Below are 20,622 nucleotides of genomic sequence, written 5' to 3'. Positions count from 1 at the left end.
GCCAGTGTCCGGTTAGCTGTAGGAGTGCTGCAGCGCTGCAGCCTTCTCTACTTAGTGCCGGAACGTAAGAATGTTGCAGCGACTTTGCCAGTGTCCGGTTAGCTGTAGGAGTGCTGCAGCGCTGCAGCCTTCTCTACTTAGTTGCCGGAACGTAAGAATGTTGCAGCGACTTTGCCAGTGTCCGGTTAGCTGTAGGAGTGCTGCAGTGCTGCAGCGCTGCAGCCTTCTCTACTTAGTTGCCGGAATGTAAGAATGTTGCAGCGACTTTGCCAGTGTCCGGTTAGCTGTAGGAGTGCTGCAGCGCTGCAGCCTTCTCTACTTAGTTGCCGGAATGTAAGAATGCTTCAGCGACTTTGTCCGGCTAGCTGTGGGAGTGCTGCAGCGCTACAGCCTTCTCTACTTAGTTGCCGGAATATAAGGATGTTGCGGCCGCCGGTATGAGTGTTGCAGCCTTAGGCTCTAGTTGCCGAAATGTAAGAGTGTTGCGGCTTTTCTCTAGTTGCCAGCACAATGTCAGCATCTGAGTCGTTACAACAGGTGTCTCCGCTCTGCTCCGCGGTTCATGCCAGAGCGCGTGAACGCGTGCGTTACTGTACAAGTTTGAATGGGAGCAACGTCACGCGTCACAAGCCTCTCCGGGGTTGTAATTTTTGGGTCTTGTCACGGAACTTTGCACCAAATCTGGGCCAAAATCGAGATAAATCCAACGAAAACCCCCCAAAATTCCCAAAATCACTGTTTTTGGCAATTCGACGCCCGCCGTTGCTCGCGCAGATGCTGGCTTGGATGTCACACCCCCGGGTTGGTTGCTCCCATTCAAACTCGTACAGTAAGTATATGGATGCGCGCAACTCCCCTCACGGGCACGCGTCAGCTTGCTTAGTCATCAAAGTCTCACGGCCTGGCGTCAAGCGTGGCTGCGGGGCTTGGGCTCTGGATCGTCCAACCATGGGTCTCGCAGGCAGAAAAGTCAAGCAGCGGATCCCAAACGACCCCCGCAACCTCTCTTGGGCAGATGGTGCGTGATCCCGAGACCATACAGGGGTACCTCGCAGTGTAACGTAGCTCTGTCTAGACGCCAACAAGTTCGGTGCTGCCTACCTCCAAAAACTAGGATGGTCGTCGGGCACGGGCTTGGGCACGAGCGGTGAGGGCCGCACGACACACGTCAAGGTCCACCAAAAGCTTGACATGCTCGGCATCGGCGCTGCGCATCAAAAGGACCCCAACGGCTTGGCGTGGAAGCAGAGCCGGGATTTTGAGAACCTGCTGAGGCGTCTGAACGCCGCGGGGGGTGAGGCTACGGAGGACGAGCCGGGGACGAAGCTCGATGGATTTTCACGGGCGACGGTAGAGGAGAAGCAGGATGTGAAGGAGGAGTCGAAGAAGCGTAAGCGGAATGCTGAGGATGATGGTGAGCAAGCGATGAGCGAGGGCGAGGACATCGTTGTTGAAGAGAGCAAAGAGGAGAGGAAGAAGAGAAAGAGGGATGAAAAGGCGCGGAAGAAGGAAGAGAAGGAGAGGAAGAAAGCGGAGAAGAAGAAAGCAAAGGAGACGGAAGGCATGGCAGAGGACGAGAAAGTTGTAGAGAGCACTGCGGAGTCATCTACGGAACCACCAAAACACAGACCAACAGTTGTTAGGCCGTGCGTCCGCTGTCTCTCTCCTATACTATATATTCTAACGTCCGGATAGTGTTCGCGCCCACCGCGCACGCTTCATGGCCTCCAAAAACATCGCCTCAAAATCCTCGACCGCGATCGACGAGATCCTCGGCATCTCGCGCTCAGGCAGCGCCACGCCGTACCCGTCCGCCCTCGACACGCCCGCGCTCACGGACCCGTCCTTGTCAGCCACGCCCGCTGACGAGCTCAAGCTGCAAGAGCTCACGACGTCGAGCAAGAGCGTGATGGACTACTTCAAGGAGAAGCTTCTTGCCAAGTCGAATGCGGCCTCGAGCAGCGGCTCGCCCTCGTCGTCATCCTTGGCTTCGACCTCGGCCTCGATGCCGCGCGAGCAGGAGTACGATGACTATGATGACCGGCCTCGCGGGCTCGGCGCGGGACTCGGTTTCGCACGTTCGTCTGCGGGAGGCATCGGCGCGAGCAGGCTGCGCTCGGAGGTGACCTTCGAGGCGGAAGAGTGCGAGGAACCTTCGCGCGCGGGCCTCGGCTCGTCGGTCACATCGCAGATGAGTGCAATATTCTCGTCTGCGAAGGAGAGTGCCGATGCGGGAGAGGTGGTAAGTGAGACCTTGGAAGTGGGGGTCGTCGAGGAGCAGGTGCCCGAGGAGAAAAGGGGAAAGAAAGAGAAAAAGGACAAGGGGAAGAAGTGCGAGATGGCCGAGGAGATAGCTGGAGAGGCGGAGGAGAAGGAGAAGAAGAGCAAGAAACGGAAGGAGCGCTCTGGAGAGGACGCTATGGAAGAGGTTTCTGAAGAGGGCAAGAAGAGCGAGCACAGGACACCTGGTGGTGAGGGCGAAGATGTCGAGGAGGAAGATGGAGAGAATGCCTCCTCGGTCGCAAGAAAGAAGAAGAGTAAGAAGGATAAAATGAAGGAGGCGAAGGTGGAAGTCGAGGGTGCAGCAGAAATGGCCGGCAGGGAGAAAAAGAAAAAGAAGAGCAAGAAGGCTAAGCCGTCCGACAGTTAGCCAGCAGTCGTCTCCACGGAGCCTCTTTTGTATTCTTGTACGCACACCGGTGGTAACCTCGGGAGGCCTGGATCGGCCGACTCAAATATCATACTGACAACGCCACAATGTCTGAAGAAGCGCTTGAACATTGGGCGCCGTGTCACATGATCGACGCGCATCTAATTGAACTTCGTCGCGGTCGTGTTTTCTTCCGTTCACGTCGTCTGTGTATCTGCTACCACTGTTCTGGACGATGAGCAGCTCGGACGGATACTTTGATGACGATATAGACTCTGCCATTCTCGAGCAGGTCGATGCTATCGAGGCCGCACATACTCAGGCCTTCGCAACCGCCCCTAGTCGTCCTGTACGCCCACCTCAGAAAGCCCCGCCGCCTCAAGAACGCGAAGTGATTGAGATAGACGACTCATATGACTATGGCACATTTGATATTGACGACAAAGATCTGGAAATCATCGACAAGATATGTGACGAGGCGTACAAGGGGAAGAGGACTGTTGCACCTATCGCGGGGCCCAGTAGGGCGAGATCAGGCCTACAACGAACGGCTTCAGCGGCAACGGTGCAAACAACACTTTTTGGAGGCGTCGTGCAACACAAGCCGCCATCGTCTCCCCACAAGCCGCCGTCGTCCTCACGCCAGCCGGTCCGACGCGCGAACACTAACTCGAACAACCTCTTCACGGGCAACCCGAAGAAAATCAAGAAGTGGGATCACACCGCGTTTGCAAAGTCTGGCTGGAAAAAGCCAAAGGCTGTCAAAGGAAAGGAGAAGGCGGGCTCGTTTAACGATGGCGAGGAGGAGGACGACTGGGAGGAAGAGGAGGTCGAGTTTGAGCAATTCCCAGCTCCGTTCATATCACTGGGGTGCGTACCACCTGTTTTTGCACTCCCGTGACGTCTTCAATCTCGTTTACTTCTAGTCCCGTGCGTACCACTGTTTTCTCAACCGGCTAGAGTGCTCATCTTTCCTTCATCCTCAGCCGCCTCCTATGAAGCTTCAGTCAGACATGCTTGCCGCCCGACGTTGGTTATACCCGTTGAACCAGGAAAAGCGAGATTACCAGTTCAACATAGTCAAACGCTGTCTGTTTGAAAACACGCTTGTTGCATTGCCTACTGGTCTTGGCAAGACCTTTATCGCCGGTGTTGTCATGCTAAACTGTATGTGCTTTCTTGTTCCGCTCTACAGCGTCTGCTGAAATTATAGACAAGTCTTCACGTGGTTTCCCGAAGGCAAGGTTGTTTTTGTCGCGCCGACGAAGCCACTGGTGGCGCAGCAAATCGAAGCTTGCCACAAGACATGTGGAATTCCTGGCAGCCATGCTGCCGAGCTCACAGGCCAGAACCCACGGGCTTACCGCGCAAAAGCAGTGAGTGTCCTTGCACTGCTCGCACACAACAGTGTTAAGTATGACGTCTAGTGGCAAGAGAAGCGTGTCTTCTACATGACGCCACAAACTCTCATGAATGACCTGAAGACAGACAACTGCGACCCGCGAGACATCGTGCTGCTCGTGATCGGTATGTTTATCTTGATCTTTATCTTGGTCGCTGCTCACATCGCGCCACAGACGAGGCGCATAAGGGCACCGGCGACTACGCGTACGCGCAGGTCGTCCGGTATCTGATGGCGAAGAACCCGCACTTTCGGGTGCTCGCGCTGACAGCAACACCCGGAGGCAAGCCCGAGGCTGTGCAGATGATAGTTGACTCGCTACACATCAGTCACGTCGAGATCCGTGACGAGCAGAGCCTCGACCTTGCGCCGTACCTGCACAAGAAGCACATCCGGCAGCACGTCATACATATGACAGACGACGTCGCGAAGATTAGAGACATGCTGGGTGAAGTTATGGAGGTGAGTGCCTTCCTTGCGCGCTGCATATGCAGGCTGATACCTTGTTGGTACAGCCTATGATCACGAAGCTCTCGAAACAGAAGATACTGTATCACAGCCCAACGCCTGTCTGCTTGCATCCCTACAGCTGCACCAAGGCCATGAGCGCGCTGCATGCACGGCGCGACCGCGCACGATGGGCATTCGGAATGCTCACGAAGCTCGGTGCCCTCGCACGTATCATGGGTTACCTTGTACGCTCTCCACGACCAATGGGTTTTCCGAAAGCTCTAATTCACTCTCTAGATCGAAGGCAGCCTCGAACAGTGCTACGACGCCCTGAAGGAGCTCTGCTCCGGTGTCAACGAGACGACGGGCAAGCAGACCGCGACGAAGGCGAAGGCGGACCGCTTCGGCAAGGACGAGAAGCTGCAGCAGATCGTCGCCGAGCTCGAGCGGATGCACGCGCGCCCGGGCGGGTTCGGCGCGCACCCGAAGATGGAGAAGCTCAAGACGCTGCTCGTCGAGCACTTTGCGCAGAAGGGCTTCGAGGCCGAGGGGCACGGCGCCGGCGACGGCGAGCTCAACAGCGACTCGCGCGTCATGGTGTTCACGTCCTTCCGGCAGAGCGTGGAGCTCATCACGGACGCACTGAACAAGGACCGGCCGCTCATACGTGCGGTGCCGTTCATCGGGCAGGGCGTCGACAAGCATGGGAAGAAGGGCTACGGGCAGAAGGAGCAGCTGGAGGTGCGCCAGGGTGGCGCAGGGCGGAGATAATTGCTCACGGATGCAACGCAGATTATCAAGCGCTTTAAGGCGGGCGAGTTCAACGTCCTTGTCTCAACGTCGATCGGTGAGGAGGGTCTCGATATCGGCGAGATCGACATGATTGCGTGCTACGACGCGCAGAAGACACCTATCCGCATGGTGTGTATTCTGTCTTACTTTGGGAGTAATTAATCCGTGTACTAAATCATGTCTGCTAGCTGCAACGCATCGGCCGTACTGGTCGTAAACGCGACGGATACGTGCATGTTCTGCTGAGCGAGGAACGCGAAGAGCGCAACTGGGAAAAGGCTGATGACAACTACAAGGACGTACAGCGGTTCATCCTGCGCGCCGAAGCCCTGGAGTTGTACGAAGACGTCGAACGGCTCATCCCCGAGCACATCAAGCCTGAGTGCATCGAGATGGTCATGGACATTGAGGAGTACGTGCGCGAGGACCCCGAGAAGCGCAAGCTAGAATCTCTGCCCAAGGCCAAGAAGCGTGCGAGGAACGACGACGCGATGCGCAATGTGCCGGAAGGCGCCGCGACGGGGTTCGTCAGCGTCAGGGATCTTCTGCAGAAGGGCAAGAAGAGGAAGAAGCCAATCGAGCCCATCGATCTCGACCGTGCCGATGAAAGCGACGATGTGGACCGGGAGATCGAGGCGGGCATTTTCGGGCCGCGGCGCACGGTTTCGACTCCTGTGGAGAAATCGAAAGCGAAGCGCGTGAAGCGATCTGCAACGATCGCTGCTGCTGACGCGACCGGAGCGGGAAAGAAGAGAAGCAAAGCAAAGAAGACAAAAGATGAATTGGCAAGTCTGGAAGAGCTCACGGCCAGCCAGATCGAGCGGCTCGGTGAAGACGATTCAGAAGATGAGGCGATCGCGCAAGGGCTTAGCGTGGCGAAGTCGTCTGCTTCCTCCAAAGCGAGCAACAAAGCTAAGACTAGCGCCACTGTCAAAGCGTCCGGTAAAAAGCGCAAGAGACCACCATCACCGCCGCCACGCCCTGGAACACCAACGCCCTCTTCAAAGAAAGGTGGCAGCTCTCGCTCGGCGCTGATCCCTGAGCCAATGACTCCGCCAGATTGGTCGTCGTCACCAGCACGCCCGCTCGCAGAACTCGACATCGTCGAGTTGACTTCCCCCGGAATGTCTCCCATCGACCGCACGCCGTCGCCCGAGTTTGAGTCACCTCGGTGGTCCTCGCCGGACGTCTCCATCTCGTCTGCCCGCAAGTCGTCTGTGCCCAAGGGGAAGTCGCGGTCGCCTATCAGCTCGCCCGCGCCCATTCCGGACTGCTCAGCCTCGGTGTCGTCTCGTAGTATCACTGCCGAGGTAGGTGGCTTGGATGAATTGGACAGTATGGACAGAGCGGGCGAAGCAGGCGCAGATACGAGTATGGCGTGGCTGCTCGAGGACGACAGCGAGCCGGATATCGAAGTTATTGGGTCTTCGCCGGCCTCTGACCGTGTCTCAAGAGACCCACCGCGGGTTGCTCTTGACGACAGCTCGGACGTTGAGGTCCTCCCGATGTCACCTAAACCAGCAAAATGGAAGTCTCCACCTATGCAGCGAGACCCATCCATAGAGAAGTTCACGGGGGTCGATGACAATGAGCCAGCGTCGAATGCCAAGATCTCACGTGCGAAATCATCTGCTAAGTTCAGGCGAGTAGGTGCAGCCTCGAGTGCCGGAATGAAGATGCCACCTCCAGCTCTGCCCGCCCGCTTCACGCTATCCTCGTCGCCGCCTCCAGATTCAGCGCTCGACATTGAAGCCGACGTGGATTATCAGCAACATCCGTCTTCCGATGGTCCTCCAATTGCAACCTTCGCCGTCCGCGGCCCTGCACGGACGAAGAAACTGATGCAAGTCAACTCTTCGCCGCTCAGGACGCCCTCGGACGCACCAAGACGCCTTCGACGCGGTCCGCCACCTCCACCGCGTGCGCGGTCGCCAGCCGAGGACTCCGCCTGCGCCTCGCAGCCGCCCTCGGACACACACGAGCCTGCACGCCCTCCAAAGCACAAGAAGCGCAAGTTTGCCGACGCGCGTGCGCTGGCGCGGGCGAACCCGTGGCTGGACATCGAGGCGGCGCACTCGGGGAGCGAGGCCGAGGACGGCGCGCTGGAGGACGCGGACGCGTACAGCGACGTCGCAAGCAGCGATGCCGGCTTCGCAGGCGACTTTTCCGCGACCCAGGCGCCCGCGGGGTATGACCAGGCGGCGGTCTACCGCCGGAGCCTGCTGACGCAGGCCATGCCCACCGCGAGCGTGCCCGTGTTCGCCCGTGGGCCTACCCGGAGGGACGTGTTCCGTGCGGGGGCTGCACGAAGCGGTGTGGGAAGGCGTGGGCTGCCCTCGAGTAGCCCGCCGAGGGAGCTGAATAGCGAGGATGAGTACGAGCTGGGGACGTTTGTTGTGGACGATGACGAGGAGATTTCGTATGCGCGGGGGTCGCCGATCCTTAGTCAATGACTTGTAGCTCGTTCATGTCGTAGCATTGATTCCACATACAGCAGTTGTCTGAGGTATCCGGGCGACCTTAATCTAACAATCGAGATCTACGTTACAGCCAAAGACTTTCACCGCTGGTATATCAGCTATTGTTGACTAACGCAAAGCTTGTTTGGCGGTTCAATACACACGAGCTGGAAGAGATGTGCGCTACAGCAAGGATAATCCGCGTGCACGATAACTTCTCTGCAAACTTCCTACGAGACAAGATCCACTAGAAGTCAGAACAGCATAATAACACAAAAACATGACAGCAACGCAGAGGACATCATGAAGATACAGAAAACATGAAGATGATGTGGAGAATGTGCGACGAAAGGATGAACAATGGGAGCCGGCATTGTCCATGTGGAAGATGACGTAACGGGTCCAGCTCTGGACGAGGTCTTTCACCGACCGATGCAATTACACCGCAGAAGAGATCTAACGCACTAATCAGAGACAAGTCGAACGACAACATCTTGGCTACTCACAGGGGTGCAGTGTTCGTATTCCTCGTGGATGGATTCTTCCGAGTGCGACCGAGAATCCGATTTCCTCGCACGCGTCCTGGTCGGACGCGGAGGGGGGTAGCCAAGCTGATAGAAATACGCTAAGACGAATGCCATGTGCAAGAGCCCTACTGCACCGATAATGATGATGAGGACACGGGCGAGTGTGGAGGCGGGCACGCCTTGGGTATCTGCCGTTGGCAAGCCTGCATTCATTGCGGACGTGGAATTCTTGCTCCGCGAGTCAAGTATGGCATCTGCCACGTATGCGGACATGTTGCCGGACGACAGGAGGCACCACAGAGTACTAATCGTGAACATTCCGAAAGAGACATAAGACCTGTTAGAGAGAAAGTTAAGTCGTGAGTGCACATATAGAAATATTGTGTAAAAATACAGACCAATTTCTCCATGCAATGGGAGCTGCAAGCAATGCAGATGTCGCAATAAACGGGGATTCGGCATTGCGTTCGGTGACCGAGTGCCAGTTCCATCGAGACTCGTGATTGCGGCGAATGAACTCGATGTGTCTCTTCATCGCCACACACAGCACGAGAGAGATGCCACCGCATACGTATGTCGCGTATGAGAACGCTGTCGCAATGGCGAACGATGGACCCGCCACAGGCTGCATGTGGCGCTCGACGAAGGCGCATGCACTACCACGGCGGCCTGTTAAGCACAGAGACAGGCTCGAGCAGCACAAGCAACGCACAAGATGACCCATTCGCACTGGCGTGTAATATCATCCCAGCCCTTCAGCATGTGGTCGACGAATTTCTGCCAGTCGCCATCGAGCTTGGCAGGTAGTCGAGCGCTGAGCCTGGCCTTCGCGGTCGCGGCGTTGAAGTCGTCGATGGCATGGGAGAAGAAGGGAAAAGACGGGACGGACATGAGGAGGCCTCTGTAGTACCCGAGCGTGCAACAGGCGACCACGGACTGGTATACCCATGGCCACAGGGCATAACTACGTGCTGCCTCTGACTTCATCGGCGCTAAACTGTCTCGAAGGGCGATCGGTGATCGGGCCGTGATGAGCCTTTCGCGAGTTATGTAAGCGCCAGATACGGCAGTGTGGGCGTAGCTGGCTCAAAAGATACTTGGAAATAATAGGGCGCTTAATTGAGCACCTGTGTTGCGGGGCCTTGCGCAGACAAAATCTCGATAGGGGAAGCTATCACAAGAGCCAAAGATTCAGTTTGAGCGAGAGTCTGACTGGTGGAGGTGTGAAATGTGTCCGTAGAGAGTAGGAAGTGGACTACGGAGTATATAAAGACCAAAGCGGGCAGGAAGTCTGATGTCCGTACGCGAGACTCACAATGGGTTTCATTAAGGCAATGCTCGGAGGCGTGCAAATTGGTTGACACCTTCTGGGCCACGCCGGAGACTGCACCGCCTTGCCTCGGATGAAGCTCCCAAATGTGTTGAAGCGCCTAGTGGCTCTGGCTCGGCGTTCCGCCCGGCATGGACGAAAGGTGGACATCTTAGATTAGGCACTGCTAATACGTAGATAGTGATTGGACAATCGTATATAGTGTTCCCACGCACGGACCTCTTTATGGCAGGCTTCCCCATTCTAGCGGACTTTCAATTTTGCTTCCTTTTAGTATATAAGGACTCCCCTCGCATCCCCACTCTGCGTGCTCCTTCCCTTCGCACTCAGAGTAAGTTCCCTTCGTCGCCCTTGCGCAGTATGACATATGCTTACCACTGCCTGTATAGCTAACACCGTGTGTATCAGGTAGTTACTTATACAGCGTGCTCCTTCCCTTCGCACTCAGACTAACACCGTGTGTATCAGATCGTGCCCGCGTGCCACTCGCCAGTTCGCGCTTGCGCAGCCCAGTCGTCGTATCACGACAATAGGTTATGAGCCCCGGCTTGTAACTGGCCCCCATCTACCCTCCATCCCTCATGAGTCTTCACTCGGAGAGATCCGGCACCAGCTGCACATTTGCTCCATAACACCTCAGGGTCTTTACCCTAAGTGTTACTCCACATCGCAACACGGACACTAGAGATCCTCTAGTGCATGTCTAGTCCATCTGCATCACGCCCACCATCACCAACTGCACCGACACCTGCACCTGCACCCTGTCCTACACGTCGCACTCCCGCCGCTCCCGCTACACCCTCTCAATCCGCGTCCACCGCACCACGCCGCACGACAACCATGTCCTCCACCTCCGCATTCGCATCAGCCACCGGTCCGCCGTCGATGAAGCTCGACGCGATCAGAAAGCTCAAAGGTTCCAGCGACTACCCACGCTGGTCCCTAATGATGCAGCAATACTTCATTGCTGCACGCGCATGGAAGGTCGTCGACGGCACTGAGAGAGCACCCGTCCAAAGCAGCACCGTCTCTGCTGCGGACATTGAAGCATGGGAGACGACGAACGCATACGCGAGGTTTTACATCCTCAGCACGCTCGGCGACGAGCTCCTGCACCTCGCGAACCCAGTGGACATCACAGCCGCCGCGCTGTGGAAGAAGCTGAAGGACAACTACGCCGCCTCCACCACAATGTCGGCATTCGTCAAGTTTCGTGCGTACTTCTCGCACGCAATCACGGACAGCGATGACCTCGCTGCCCAACTCGACGAACGCGCCCGACTCTGGCAAGAGGTCAGTGTCTCCGGGATCCTCCAAACCCCGGAGCTCCTGCAGAAATTCGGTCTGCTCACGGTGTGGAGGGAGATTCGGCTTGCGAGGGTCGACGTCGGTACGATGGGACGAGACGATAGCTAAGGAAGGGGTGTTGGAGTGACAGAGGAGGAGATACGGTCGTCGAGGGAAAAGAAACTTGAACGCGCGAGCAGCGATCTCTGGTTACAGAGACGCCGCGAGAGCCAAAAACTATAACCTGATACTTAAGCTAATATACCGCTCCACTGAACTTACTATTCGTACTTGTGCCCGCGCTCTCGCGGGCGATTCTATACTAAACTCAAAGGCGGGCGGAGGTGACAGCTCACGCGCGGTGGGGGGAAATTCTGAGGGAAAGCGGGACTTGCTCCATTCGAAGGTGGGAGGTCACCTTTATAATACATGACAAAACCGTCACTCCACTGCCGTGCTCTCGGCCGGAGTGCCCCTAAAGAAGAAGAGTGGGAAACGTCGTGAAAAGAGACCAAAGGGGGACGAAGAAGTGTTCTGTAATGGGTAAAACAGTTAACGTCAGGCTTCGGGAAGGACTCGCCGTTCGCAGCGGGCAATGACTCGGCGCTCGCTCGCGCAGCGGGCCCCTATTTACTTGCGCGTTCCTGCCATCCTCAGGTCGCGGGGTGCTCCATTGTCGACGAGGTGCTGCCTACGTCCCGCCGTCCTGGTCGAGCCGCCGTCCGCGTACATGAAGAATAAACCGTCCATCGAGGGAGAGGAAAGAACTATCTTAGAACCCGGAAAAAGGGAGGGCATGGAGATGAAGTGCTGGGGAGAGAGAGGGAAGACGAGGTGCGAAGTACAAGAAATGCCAGGCGCGGCGCAACCCGAGTACCATTTTATCCCGACGGTTGGACTTTGTGACGCCATACCGGCCATAACGTTGATTGCCGCTGCGGCGCTCAGTCGTAACGTGAGAACTGGTCTGTGGGGCTCGAAGATGAAAAGGCAAGCGTAGAGTAAGCGTATAAATGGAACAAAAGGGGCGTTCTGCGTGGCACTCTAAGTATCCCCTCTACAAGGGCCCTCCCTGACTCATTTAACAACATCGTGGAGCCCATCCTCACAGTCACCAAGCCCGCCGACTTGAAGCTCGACGACATCTGCAACTGTCTCCTCGACGAAGCGAAGCGTCGCAGCTCCTCCACCAACATCGCCGCCTTCCACGCACCGAAGGCGTCTACCTCAGGCAAAGCCAAAACTGGCAAACCTGACGGCAAGAAGGGCAAGTGCAACTTCTGCCACTACAAAGGGCACTACGAGCAGGACTGCAGAAAGAAAAAGGCCGCCGCCGAAGAGGCGCGGAAGGGCAGCAATGGCAAAGCCCAGGATGGTAAAAGTAACCCGTCCGGTAGTAGTACTGGTCATGCATCTGTACATGTAGTCACCGCCGAAGGAGCCGCTGCTTCCGAGGCCGAAATTCACTCCGCTTCCTGGTATCTCCACGGTGTGAAACGCTGGATGTTAGACTCCGGCTGTACACGACACATTACGAACGACCTGAACGACTTCGCTGAGTACACCACCTTCGCGTCGCCTACATATGCAACCCTAGCAGATAAGGCGAAAACGCAAGTAAGCACGCTCGGTTCAGGTGTTGTCGAGGGCACTACGCTCGTCGACAACAAACCAGTAAACATCAGGCTAGAGAACGTTCTCTACAGTCCTGCAATGTCCAGACGGCTGATATACGTCTCATGCATCGAAGACAAAGGCTTCGATCTCGTCTTTGGGAAAGGACAAGCCCAAATCAAGCGTGGTAACACCACGTTTGGCATAGGCACTAAGTCCCGCGGCCAGTATTGGTTGGACCTTACTCCACCTCCACCATCTGTCACGGTCTCCACGCATAACGCCGCTTCGCTCGACGTTATCCATCACCGGTTTGGTCACCTGAACTGGGAGGCAGTACGCAAGCTCGCCGCTGCTGATTCCTCTCCGGTCAAAGGCCTCATTGCCGCCAATATGGATAAACCTTCGCACCCATGCGAAGGCTGCGTCTTGGGCAAAGCACACAGGCATACATTCCCCACATCATCCACCTCACGCGCCAACAAACCCTTCGACCTCATCCACTCTGACCTCGACAGACCTATGTCGGTGGTGTCCATCACAGGCCACCAATACTTTGCTACCTTCATCGACGACTGCTCCGACGTCACCTGGGTCTACTATCTGCGAACAAAGGATGAGTTCCTCTCCGCGTTCAAAGACTTCATAGCCCTCGTCGCGCAACAGTTCGATACGGTCATCAAGGTCTTTCGGTCAGATCGAGGGGGTGAATACCAGTCCAACGAGTTCATCAACTTGTTGAAGAAATCTGGGATCATCCACGAGCGCACGATACCCGGTACCCCACAGCAAAACGGCAAAGCTGAATGTATGAACCGCACGCTCGTAGAAGCCACTAAGTCAATGCTACAAACCGCTGGGCTATCACACGGATTCTGGGAAGAAGCTGTTCGCACAGCTGTGCACGTATGCAACAGAAGTCCTAAGAAAGCTATTGCATGGCGTACGCCCCTGGAACAACTCACTGGCACCACACCGGACGTGTCCCACTTCCGGGTCTTCGGTTGCCAGGCCTATTGCCACATACCCGGGGATAAACACAAGAAACTCGATGCTAACGCTGAGAGCCTAGTGTTTATCGGCTACGAGACAAATTCTAAAGGTTATCGTTTATGGGATAAACGTAGCAGAAAGATCACCACGAGTACCGATGTGATATTCGACGAGTCGATCTTCCCCAATAAACTCCTACCCTCACCGTCCTCGACAAAACCGACCGGATCTACATCCATGCTGCCGTCATCTGTCGAACTCGAACTACCACCCCTTAACACGCCATCGGCTCCTACGCAGCCGCCACAGCCTGTACCACCTCCTACTCAACCCAACACACCTAAATCGTCTACAGCATCCCAAATACCACGCCTTACACCTCAAACAGAGTTGTATACAGCTTCGCCAATCCCGCCAAGTGCACCGGTCAAGCCTGAATTCAAAGGCAAGGCCAAAGCCTCACCATCTCGCATCATCGCCCCTCCGCCACTCCAGCCAAATCCCAATACCACCTCGTGGGACTACAACCCTTTCACCAACCCTGAGCATGCCACGACGTCATCAAGCATCCGCCGCGGTACCCGCGAGCGTAAGGCAACTCAGAAATGGACGAGTATTTGGCCCGGAGCGACCGAAGCAGACATCGAGGAAGCACTGAACACAGGCAAGGAACCGGGCGACATTGCTGCGATCGTAGGCGACTCCTCCATTGCTGGAGAGCCGCGAACCTACAAACAAGCAGCTGACGCCCCGGATTCAGCAGAGTGGATGACTGCCATGCAGGCCGAAGTCACTGGCCTTCTGGAACAAGGCACCTGGGAACTTGTCGACCTACCAAAGGGTCGCAAGGCGATCAAGTGCAAATGGGTATACGTTGTCAAGCGCAACGAGAACGGAGAAGTGGATTGCTACAAGGCAAGGCTCGTAGCCAAGGGGTTCACACAAGTTCAAGGCATCGATTACGAAGACACCTTCACTCCCGTCGCCCGTCTGGAGTCCTGGCGATACCTCATCGCCCTAGCGGCCATCCAGGACTGGGAAATCCATCAGATCGACTTTGATAGAGTGTATCTGAATGGAGAACTCGACGAGGAGCTCTACATGGAGCAACCTAAAGGTTTCGTAACGGATGCAGGCAAAGTATGCCGCCTGCGGAAAGCAATATACGGGTTAAAGTAAGCGGGACGAACATGGTTCCTCACGCTCAAAGCCTGTCTCGAGGACATTGGATTCGCATGCCATGACACTGGCGACGTATCCATCTTCATTCGCCGTCAACGAGGGGGATCCACTCAAATTTTAGTGGTTTACGTTGACGACCTAACTATGATGGGAAACAGTCTCGATCTCATCCAACAAACGAAAGAGGCATTGAAGGAAAGGTTCCAACTCAAGGACCTTGGCAAACTCAAGTACTACCTCGGCATTCGTGTCACGAGGGATAGGGGGAGTCGAGTCACATACCTCGACCAGGAAACGTACATCAAGTCCGTTCTCAAACGATTCGGATACAAAGACTGCAACCCCACATCTACACCACTCGGCACTGACATCGTACTCGAGAAGAACGAGGAAGACCCTGCAGACTGTCCACAAGACCGCATCAAGCTCTATTGCTCACTCCTCGGCTCACTCATGTACGCCATGCTCGGGACTTGCCCCGACATCGGCTTCGCCGTCGCCCGACTTTGCCAATACCAGGCAAACCCTTCACCGAAGCACATAGCTGCCGCCTATCGTGTTCTCAAGTACCTCTGCGGCACCTCCAACTATCGACTCTGTCTAGGTCAGAACGATGAGACCGATAGCCGTTTGCTCAGTTACACCGACGCAGACTTCACGAACGACAAGGACAACTCCATCTCAACATCTGGCTGGGTTTACAAACTTGGTAGAGGCGCGACCAGTTGGTCTTCTCGCAAGCAACGCTCTGTGGCTCGAGACACCTTTGACGCAGAGTACTTCGCAGCTGACAAAGCAGTCTGACATTTACAGTGGCTCGAAATCTTTGCTGAGTACATCAAACACCCACTCACGAAGCCTGTCCCTCTCCACTGCGACAACAAATCTGTCGTTGATGCTGCCCAGTCACCCAACGTCAAGCATCGCACAAAACACACCCGCGTCAAAGCTCACGCTGTTCACGAGCAATTCGAAGCAGGTCTGATCAAACTCGTTAGGATTCCCGGTGTCGACAATCTGGCTGATATTCTCACAAAGCCTTTACCGGCTGAGATACACAACCGTTACACCCAGTCTCTTGGCCTCGTTCCGTATCACCTCGCCAAGGGGGAGTGTTGAAGCGCCTAGTGGCTCTGGCTCGGCGTTCCGCCCGGCATGGACGAAAGGTGGACATCTTAGATTAGGCGCTGCTAATGTGTAGATAGTGATTGGACAATCATATGTAGTGTTCCCACACACGGACCTCTTTATGGCAGGCTTCCCCATTCTAGCGGACTTTCAATTTTGCTTCCTTTTAGTATATAAGGACTCCCCTCGCATCCCCACTCTGCGTGCTCCTTCCCTTCGCACTCAGAGTAAGTTCCCTTCGTCGCCCTTGCGCAGTATGACATATGCTTACCACTGCCTGTATAGCTAACACCGTGTGTATCAGGTAGTTACTTATACAGCATGCTCCTTCCCTTCGCACTCAGACTAACACCGTGTGTATCAGATCGTGCCCGCGTGCCACTCGCCAGTTCGCGCTCGCGCAGCCCAGTCGTCGTATCACGACAATAAAATGTTTGATAGTGCAATACCAACTCCCCCTAGTACCACGTAAACCGGACTGCGAGGAAAGACAGGCAGGCAGCCCGCTCGTTTTTTCTCTCCCTCGCCCCGGCATGGCACACCAACTATCGGCTAAACGCATTGGTCACCATGCACACGATCCATAAAATCCCCGGAGGGATTAGTACTCGTGTATATCGAATAAGAATATAATCGGTGGCTCGCAACTCAGTTTGATCAAGCACTCAAGCCAGCTGATAAAGTCCCCCGTTCCACGTGTCCAAACTAGCTCTGATTATCATTTCCCCATAACACCGCCCCTGCCCAGCGTACAACAACCGTCCTCGCAAAGATAAGTCTTTGGACGAGTCAAGGCTCACGCCCTCGAATGTGCTGCGTGTCGTCGAGGATTTAGTTCCCCGGACAATGCATCGCCTCACCTTGGCCGAACCCTGTGCCCAGCATAGCCCCCAGTCAACGGCGAGCGGCTGTCGCTCAACTTGCGCATAACAAATGGTCCGCGCTCGTCGGCCTGGTGCGATGCCTGCGAACCCGAACCCGAACTGCGACAGCTCTGCTCTCGGTGGAGTCGAGGCTGAGTGCTCAAACTGCGGCGCTACCCACACGTGTCGCGTCTCAACGACGAGCTCAACTGCAATGCTTGCAGGCTCTGCTATAAGATAGGTATCGTATAATCTCTCTCATTTTCTCTGATTTAAATTTCCGCCACAGCATAAACGCCCCCGCCCCAAGAGTATACGCAGAAACCACGGCCAGGGCCACTTGCGGACCGCTCCTCGCCAGCCTCTGGTCATATCTCACTGAGAGACCCACCGCGGGCTGTGTTTGACGACAGTTCAGAGGTTGAGTTTTTTTTTTGCAGCCTGTACCCGCAAAATTCAAGTTTTCATCTGTGCAGCAAAGTCCGTTTGCGGAGAAGTTTGCTAGGGTCGATAATGATGGACTAGCGCTAAACATCAAGATTTCACTTGCGGAACCGTCCACCATATTTATGCTTGCAGGTACAGCCTCGTGCATCGAGACGGAAATGCCGCCTCCAGCTCTGCCCCGCTCGCTTCGCGTTATCCTCGTCGCTACCGCTAGATCCAGTGCCCGATATTGAAGCTGATCCAAGTGTCCTCAGCAGCATTTACTGTCCGGCGACTCTCCTGTCACCACTTTTGCTGTAGGCGGCCCTGCACGGACCAAGAAACTGGCGCAAGTCAGCTCTTCGCCGCTCAGGACGCCCTCGGACGCACCAAGACGCCTTCGACGCGGCCCGCCACCTCCACCGCATGCGCGGTCGCCAGCCGAGGACTCCGCCTGCGCCTCGCAGCCGCCCTCGGACACACGCGAGCCTGCACGCCCTCCAAAGCACAAGAAGCGCAAGTTTGCCGACGCGCGTGCGCTAGCGCGGGCGAACCCGTGGCTAGACATTGAGGCGACGCACTCGGGGAGCGAGGCCGAGGACGGCGCGCTGGAGGACGCGGACGCGTCCAGCGATGTCGGCTTCGCAGGCGATTTTTCCGCGACTCAGGCTCCCGCGGGGTACGACCAGGTGGTGGTGTACTGCAGAAGTTTCCTGATGCAGGCCGCGTTGACCGCGAGCGTGCCCATGTTTGCGCATGCACCCGTCAGCAGGGGCGTGCTGTGTGCGGGGGCTGTACGAGATGGTGTGTGCGAGCGCGGGCTGCTCCCGAGGAGCTCGCCGAGGGAGCTGGATAGCGAAGACGCGTACGAGCCGAGGACGTTTATTGTGAATGACGACGAGGAGATATTGTATGTCCGGGCTTCGTCGATCCTGAGTCAGTGATAGGTGGCTCGTTTATCTTATGGCACTGGCTCCGGATGTTTGTTTGAACTGTCTGGGCGACCTTGGTCTGACCATCAAGATCTGCATAATAGTCGAAGGCTTTCACGGCTAATATGCCAGCACGAGAATCAAAGAGGAACACACTGGTGTGGATAGCATATGGCAGTGTCGAGAACTCTGAGCCAGCAAGATCGATATCGCTGCGTCGGCTTCACTATAAATCACGGCTGACCACATCTAAGCCGACGAGCTCATTCTCATCCAAAATACATGTTTATCACAGTTTGAACCTCTGGAGCTTGGTTTTAATCGCGATACATATGAACTGGTGGAGGCGGGTGCTATTTCTGCCATGGCAAAGCAAGAATAATCCGCGTGCACGATAACTCTCCTGCAAGCTGTACACAATACTAGATCAGCTGGAATAACACAATGATCCGGAAAACATGACGGCGATGCAGAGAATACGATGACAAGACAGGAAATCTGACGACGAGAAGAGAGGGGTGTATATATATATATGGAGTGAACAGGTCTGCACGCGAGGACTAGACTCCTGCAACGAGAAGACGAGTAGTGGGAGTTGGCGTTGTCCATGCTGAAGATGGCGGGACGAATCCAGCGCACTGAATGAGATGTTTCACCAACCTAGGCAGTTACACCGTAGAAGAGGTCTAACGCGCTAGTCAGGCACAGGTCGACTGACGATATTTTGGCTACTCACAGAGTTGATGTCATCTTTGGGTTCCTCATAGATGGATCCTTCTGAGTGACGAGAGCGCGATCGAGAGGCGGCTTTCCTCGTGCGTGACCTTGTCGCACGTGGAGGAGGGTAGCCAAGCTGATAGAAGTGCACCAAGATGAATGCCGTGTGCACGAGCCCTGTCGCACCAATGACAATAATCAGGGCACAAGCAAGAGCAGAAACAGGTACGCCTTGAGTGGCTGCTGCTGTAGAGCCTACATTCCCTTCGGACGTGGGATTTATGCCCCGCGAGTCGAGTATGGCGTCCGCCACGTACGTAGACATGCTGCCGGATGACAGGAGGCACCACAGAAGACTAATCGCGAACATCCCGAAAGAGACATAGGACCTAGCAGAGGGGAGGGTCATCCATGTGTGCACCGTTATAGATGCTGTGCAAGAATCACCAGTTTATCCAAGCAATGGGAGCCACGAGCAATGTAGATGTCGCAATAAACGGGGATTCAGCGTTGCGTTCAGTGACCGAGTGCCAGTTCCATCGGGACTCGTGATTGCGGCGAATGAACTCGATGTGTCTTCTCATCGCCATACACAGCACGAGGGAGACGCCACCGCATACATATGTCGCGTATGAGAACGTTGTCGCAATGGAGAATGATGGATCCGCCACACTGAGTTGCATGTGGCGCTCGACGAAGGCGCATGCGCTAGTACGGCAGCCTGTTAAGCACAGAGACAAGGAGTAGCACAAGCGACGCACAAGATGACTCATTCGCACTGACGTGTGATGTCATCCCAACTCTTCAGCATGTGGTCGACGAATTTCTGCCAGTCGCCGTCGAGCCTGGCAGGCAGTCGAGCGCTCACTGGCAGCCTGGCCTTCGCAGTTGTAGCGTTGAAGTCGTTGATGGAATGGGAGAACGACAGAAAGGATGAAATAGACATGAGGAGGCCTCTGTAGTAAGCGAACGTGTAGCAGGCGACCACGAATGAGCATATTCATGCAGTGACTCTGCCGCCGTAGACGTCTTCGGCGCCAATAGGGTGGAATTACGCGTGAAGCGCCGGGGTATCTTACTTGCGAGCCGCGGGGCGTTGATTACACTCTCGTCCGACATGTACGAATCGTGTCGAGGATTTTGTGGATCATGTGCATGGTGACTAATACGTTTAGCCGATACTTGGTACGCCATGCTGGGGATGAGCGATGAAGAGAGGGAGTGGACTACTGCCCGCCTCCCACCTTGGCCGGAACCATAGCCCCAGTCAACGGTGAGCGCTTGAGCAGCTGTCGCTCAACTTGCACACAACAAATGGTTCGTGCTCGCCGGCCGTCGCGGTGCCTGCGAAGTAGAGTACGAACTGCAGCGGCTCTGCTCTTGGTGGAGTCGAAGACGAGCGCTTAAACTGCGGCGCTACCCACACGTGTCACAGCCTCGACGACGAGCTCAGCCCGCAATGCCCGCGGACTCCGCTAGCCGGGCGCCGTATAACTTCTCTCATTTTAATGTTAATTTCTGCCATAGCGCTATCGCCCCTTTCCCAAGAGTATATGCAGCACCCACAGCCAGAGCCGCTTGCAGACTGCCCCTCGCCGGCTTCTGATTGTGGCTTGCCGAGAGATTCATCACGGGGTATACTTGAAGATCTCACCTGCGAAACTGACCGCCAAATTAAGGCTTTCAGGTACAGCCTCGATTGTTGAAGCGAAGGTGCCGCCTCCAGCTCCGCCCATCCACTTCGCATTACCCTCGTCACCGTCCATACGGTGTCTGACCCTGGTGCCAACCTGGGTTCTCAGCATCATCCACCATCTGATGGCCCTCTGGTTGCCACCTTTGCTTCACGCAGCCCCGCACAGACGAAGAG

At 55.7% G+C, this 20,622-nt stretch overlaps 5 protein-coding genes across 5 annotated transcripts; 3 read left to right on the top strand and 2 right to left on the bottom strand.

The window, feature by feature from the left end:
- Positions 1-920: 920 nt before the first annotated feature.
- Positions 921-2,753, top strand: PHACADRAFT_259922 (uncharacterized protein). Its single transcript, XM_007398136.1, has one exon. It carries the CDS (start codon positions 1,721-1,723, stop codon positions 2,648-2,650), a length of 930 nt encoding a protein of 309 aa, XP_007398198.1. The 5' UTR covers positions 921-1,720; the 3' UTR covers positions 2,651-2,753.
- Positions 2,754-2,848: 95 nt separating this feature from the next.
- PHACADRAFT_125288 (uncharacterized protein) lies at positions 2,849-8,217 on the top strand. Its single transcript, XM_007398135.1, has 9 exons — positions 2,849-3,524; positions 3,637-3,817; positions 3,869-4,026; positions 4,078-4,177; positions 4,228-4,514; positions 4,568-4,747; positions 4,800-5,243; positions 5,295-5,423; positions 5,483-8,217. The coding sequence occupies exons 1-9, from the start codon at positions 2,886-2,888 to the stop codon at positions 7,745-7,747; spliced, it is 4,383 nt and encodes a 1,460-aa protein (XP_007398197.1). The 5' UTR covers positions 2,849-2,885; the 3' UTR covers positions 7,748-8,217.
- Positions 8,192-9,254, bottom strand: PHACADRAFT_186167 (uncharacterized protein; the record flags this gene model as incomplete). The annotated part of the gene is made up of 4 exons (XM_007398134.1): positions 8,993-9,254; positions 8,679-8,936; positions 8,260-8,617; positions 8,192-8,209 (listed from the first exon to the last, which is right to left on the bottom strand). The coding sequence occupies exons 1-4, from the start codon at positions 9,169-9,171 to the stop codon at positions 8,192-8,194; spliced, it is 813 nt and encodes a 270-aa protein (XP_007398196.1). The 5' UTR covers positions 9,172-9,254.
- Positions 9,255-17,282: 8,028 nt separating this feature from the next.
- Positions 17,283-18,047, top strand: PHACADRAFT_197935 (uncharacterized protein; the record flags this gene model as incomplete). The annotated part of the gene is made up of 2 exons (XM_007398133.1): positions 17,283-17,324; positions 17,379-18,047. 2 exons carry the CDS (start codon positions 17,283-17,285, stop codon positions 18,045-18,047), a joined length of 711 nt encoding a protein of 236 aa, XP_007398195.1.
- Positions 18,048-18,703: 656 nt separating this feature from the next.
- On the bottom strand, positions 18,704-19,698 carry PHACADRAFT_30500 (uncharacterized protein; the record flags this gene model as incomplete). The annotated part of the gene is made up of 4 exons (XM_007397562.1): positions 18,704-18,721; positions 18,772-19,141; positions 19,200-19,473; positions 19,536-19,698. The coding sequence occupies 4 exons, from the start codon at positions 19,696-19,698 to the stop codon at positions 18,704-18,706; spliced, it is 825 nt and encodes a 274-aa protein (XP_007397624.1).
- Between the last annotated feature and the right edge of the window lie 924 nt (positions 19,699-20,622).

Source organism: Phanerochaete carnosa (genome assembly GCF_000300595.1).
Source record: "Phanerochaete carnosa HHB-10118-sp unplaced genomic scaffold PHACAscaffold_7, whole genome shotgun sequence".
Classification (NCBI taxonomy): domain Eukaryota; kingdom Fungi; phylum Basidiomycota; class Agaricomycetes; order Polyporales; family Phanerochaetaceae; genus Phanerochaete; species Phanerochaete carnosa.
The sequence above is the reverse complement of the archived record's forward strand: the minus strand, read 5'-3'. Positions and strand labels throughout refer to the sequence as shown.

Excerpts from the sequence above, each read along its gene's own strand:
- PHACADRAFT_259922 (XM_007398136.1), top strand. The coding sequence starts at position 1,721 with ATGGCCTCCAAAAACATCGCCTCAAAATCCTCGACCGCGATCGACGAG.
- PHACADRAFT_125288 (XM_007398135.1), top strand. The coding sequence starts at position 2,886 with ATGAGCAGCTCGGACGGATACTTTGATGACGATATAGACTCTGCCATT. Across the intron at positions 4,748-4,799 it reads CACGTATCATGGGTTACCTT|ATCGAAGGCAGCCTCGAACA; the intron begins GTACGCTCTCCA and ends TTCACTCTCTAG. Across the intron at positions 5,424-5,482 it reads AGAAGACACCTATCCGCATG|CTGCAACGCATCGGCCGTAC; the intron begins GTGTGTATTCTG and ends CATGTCTGCTAG.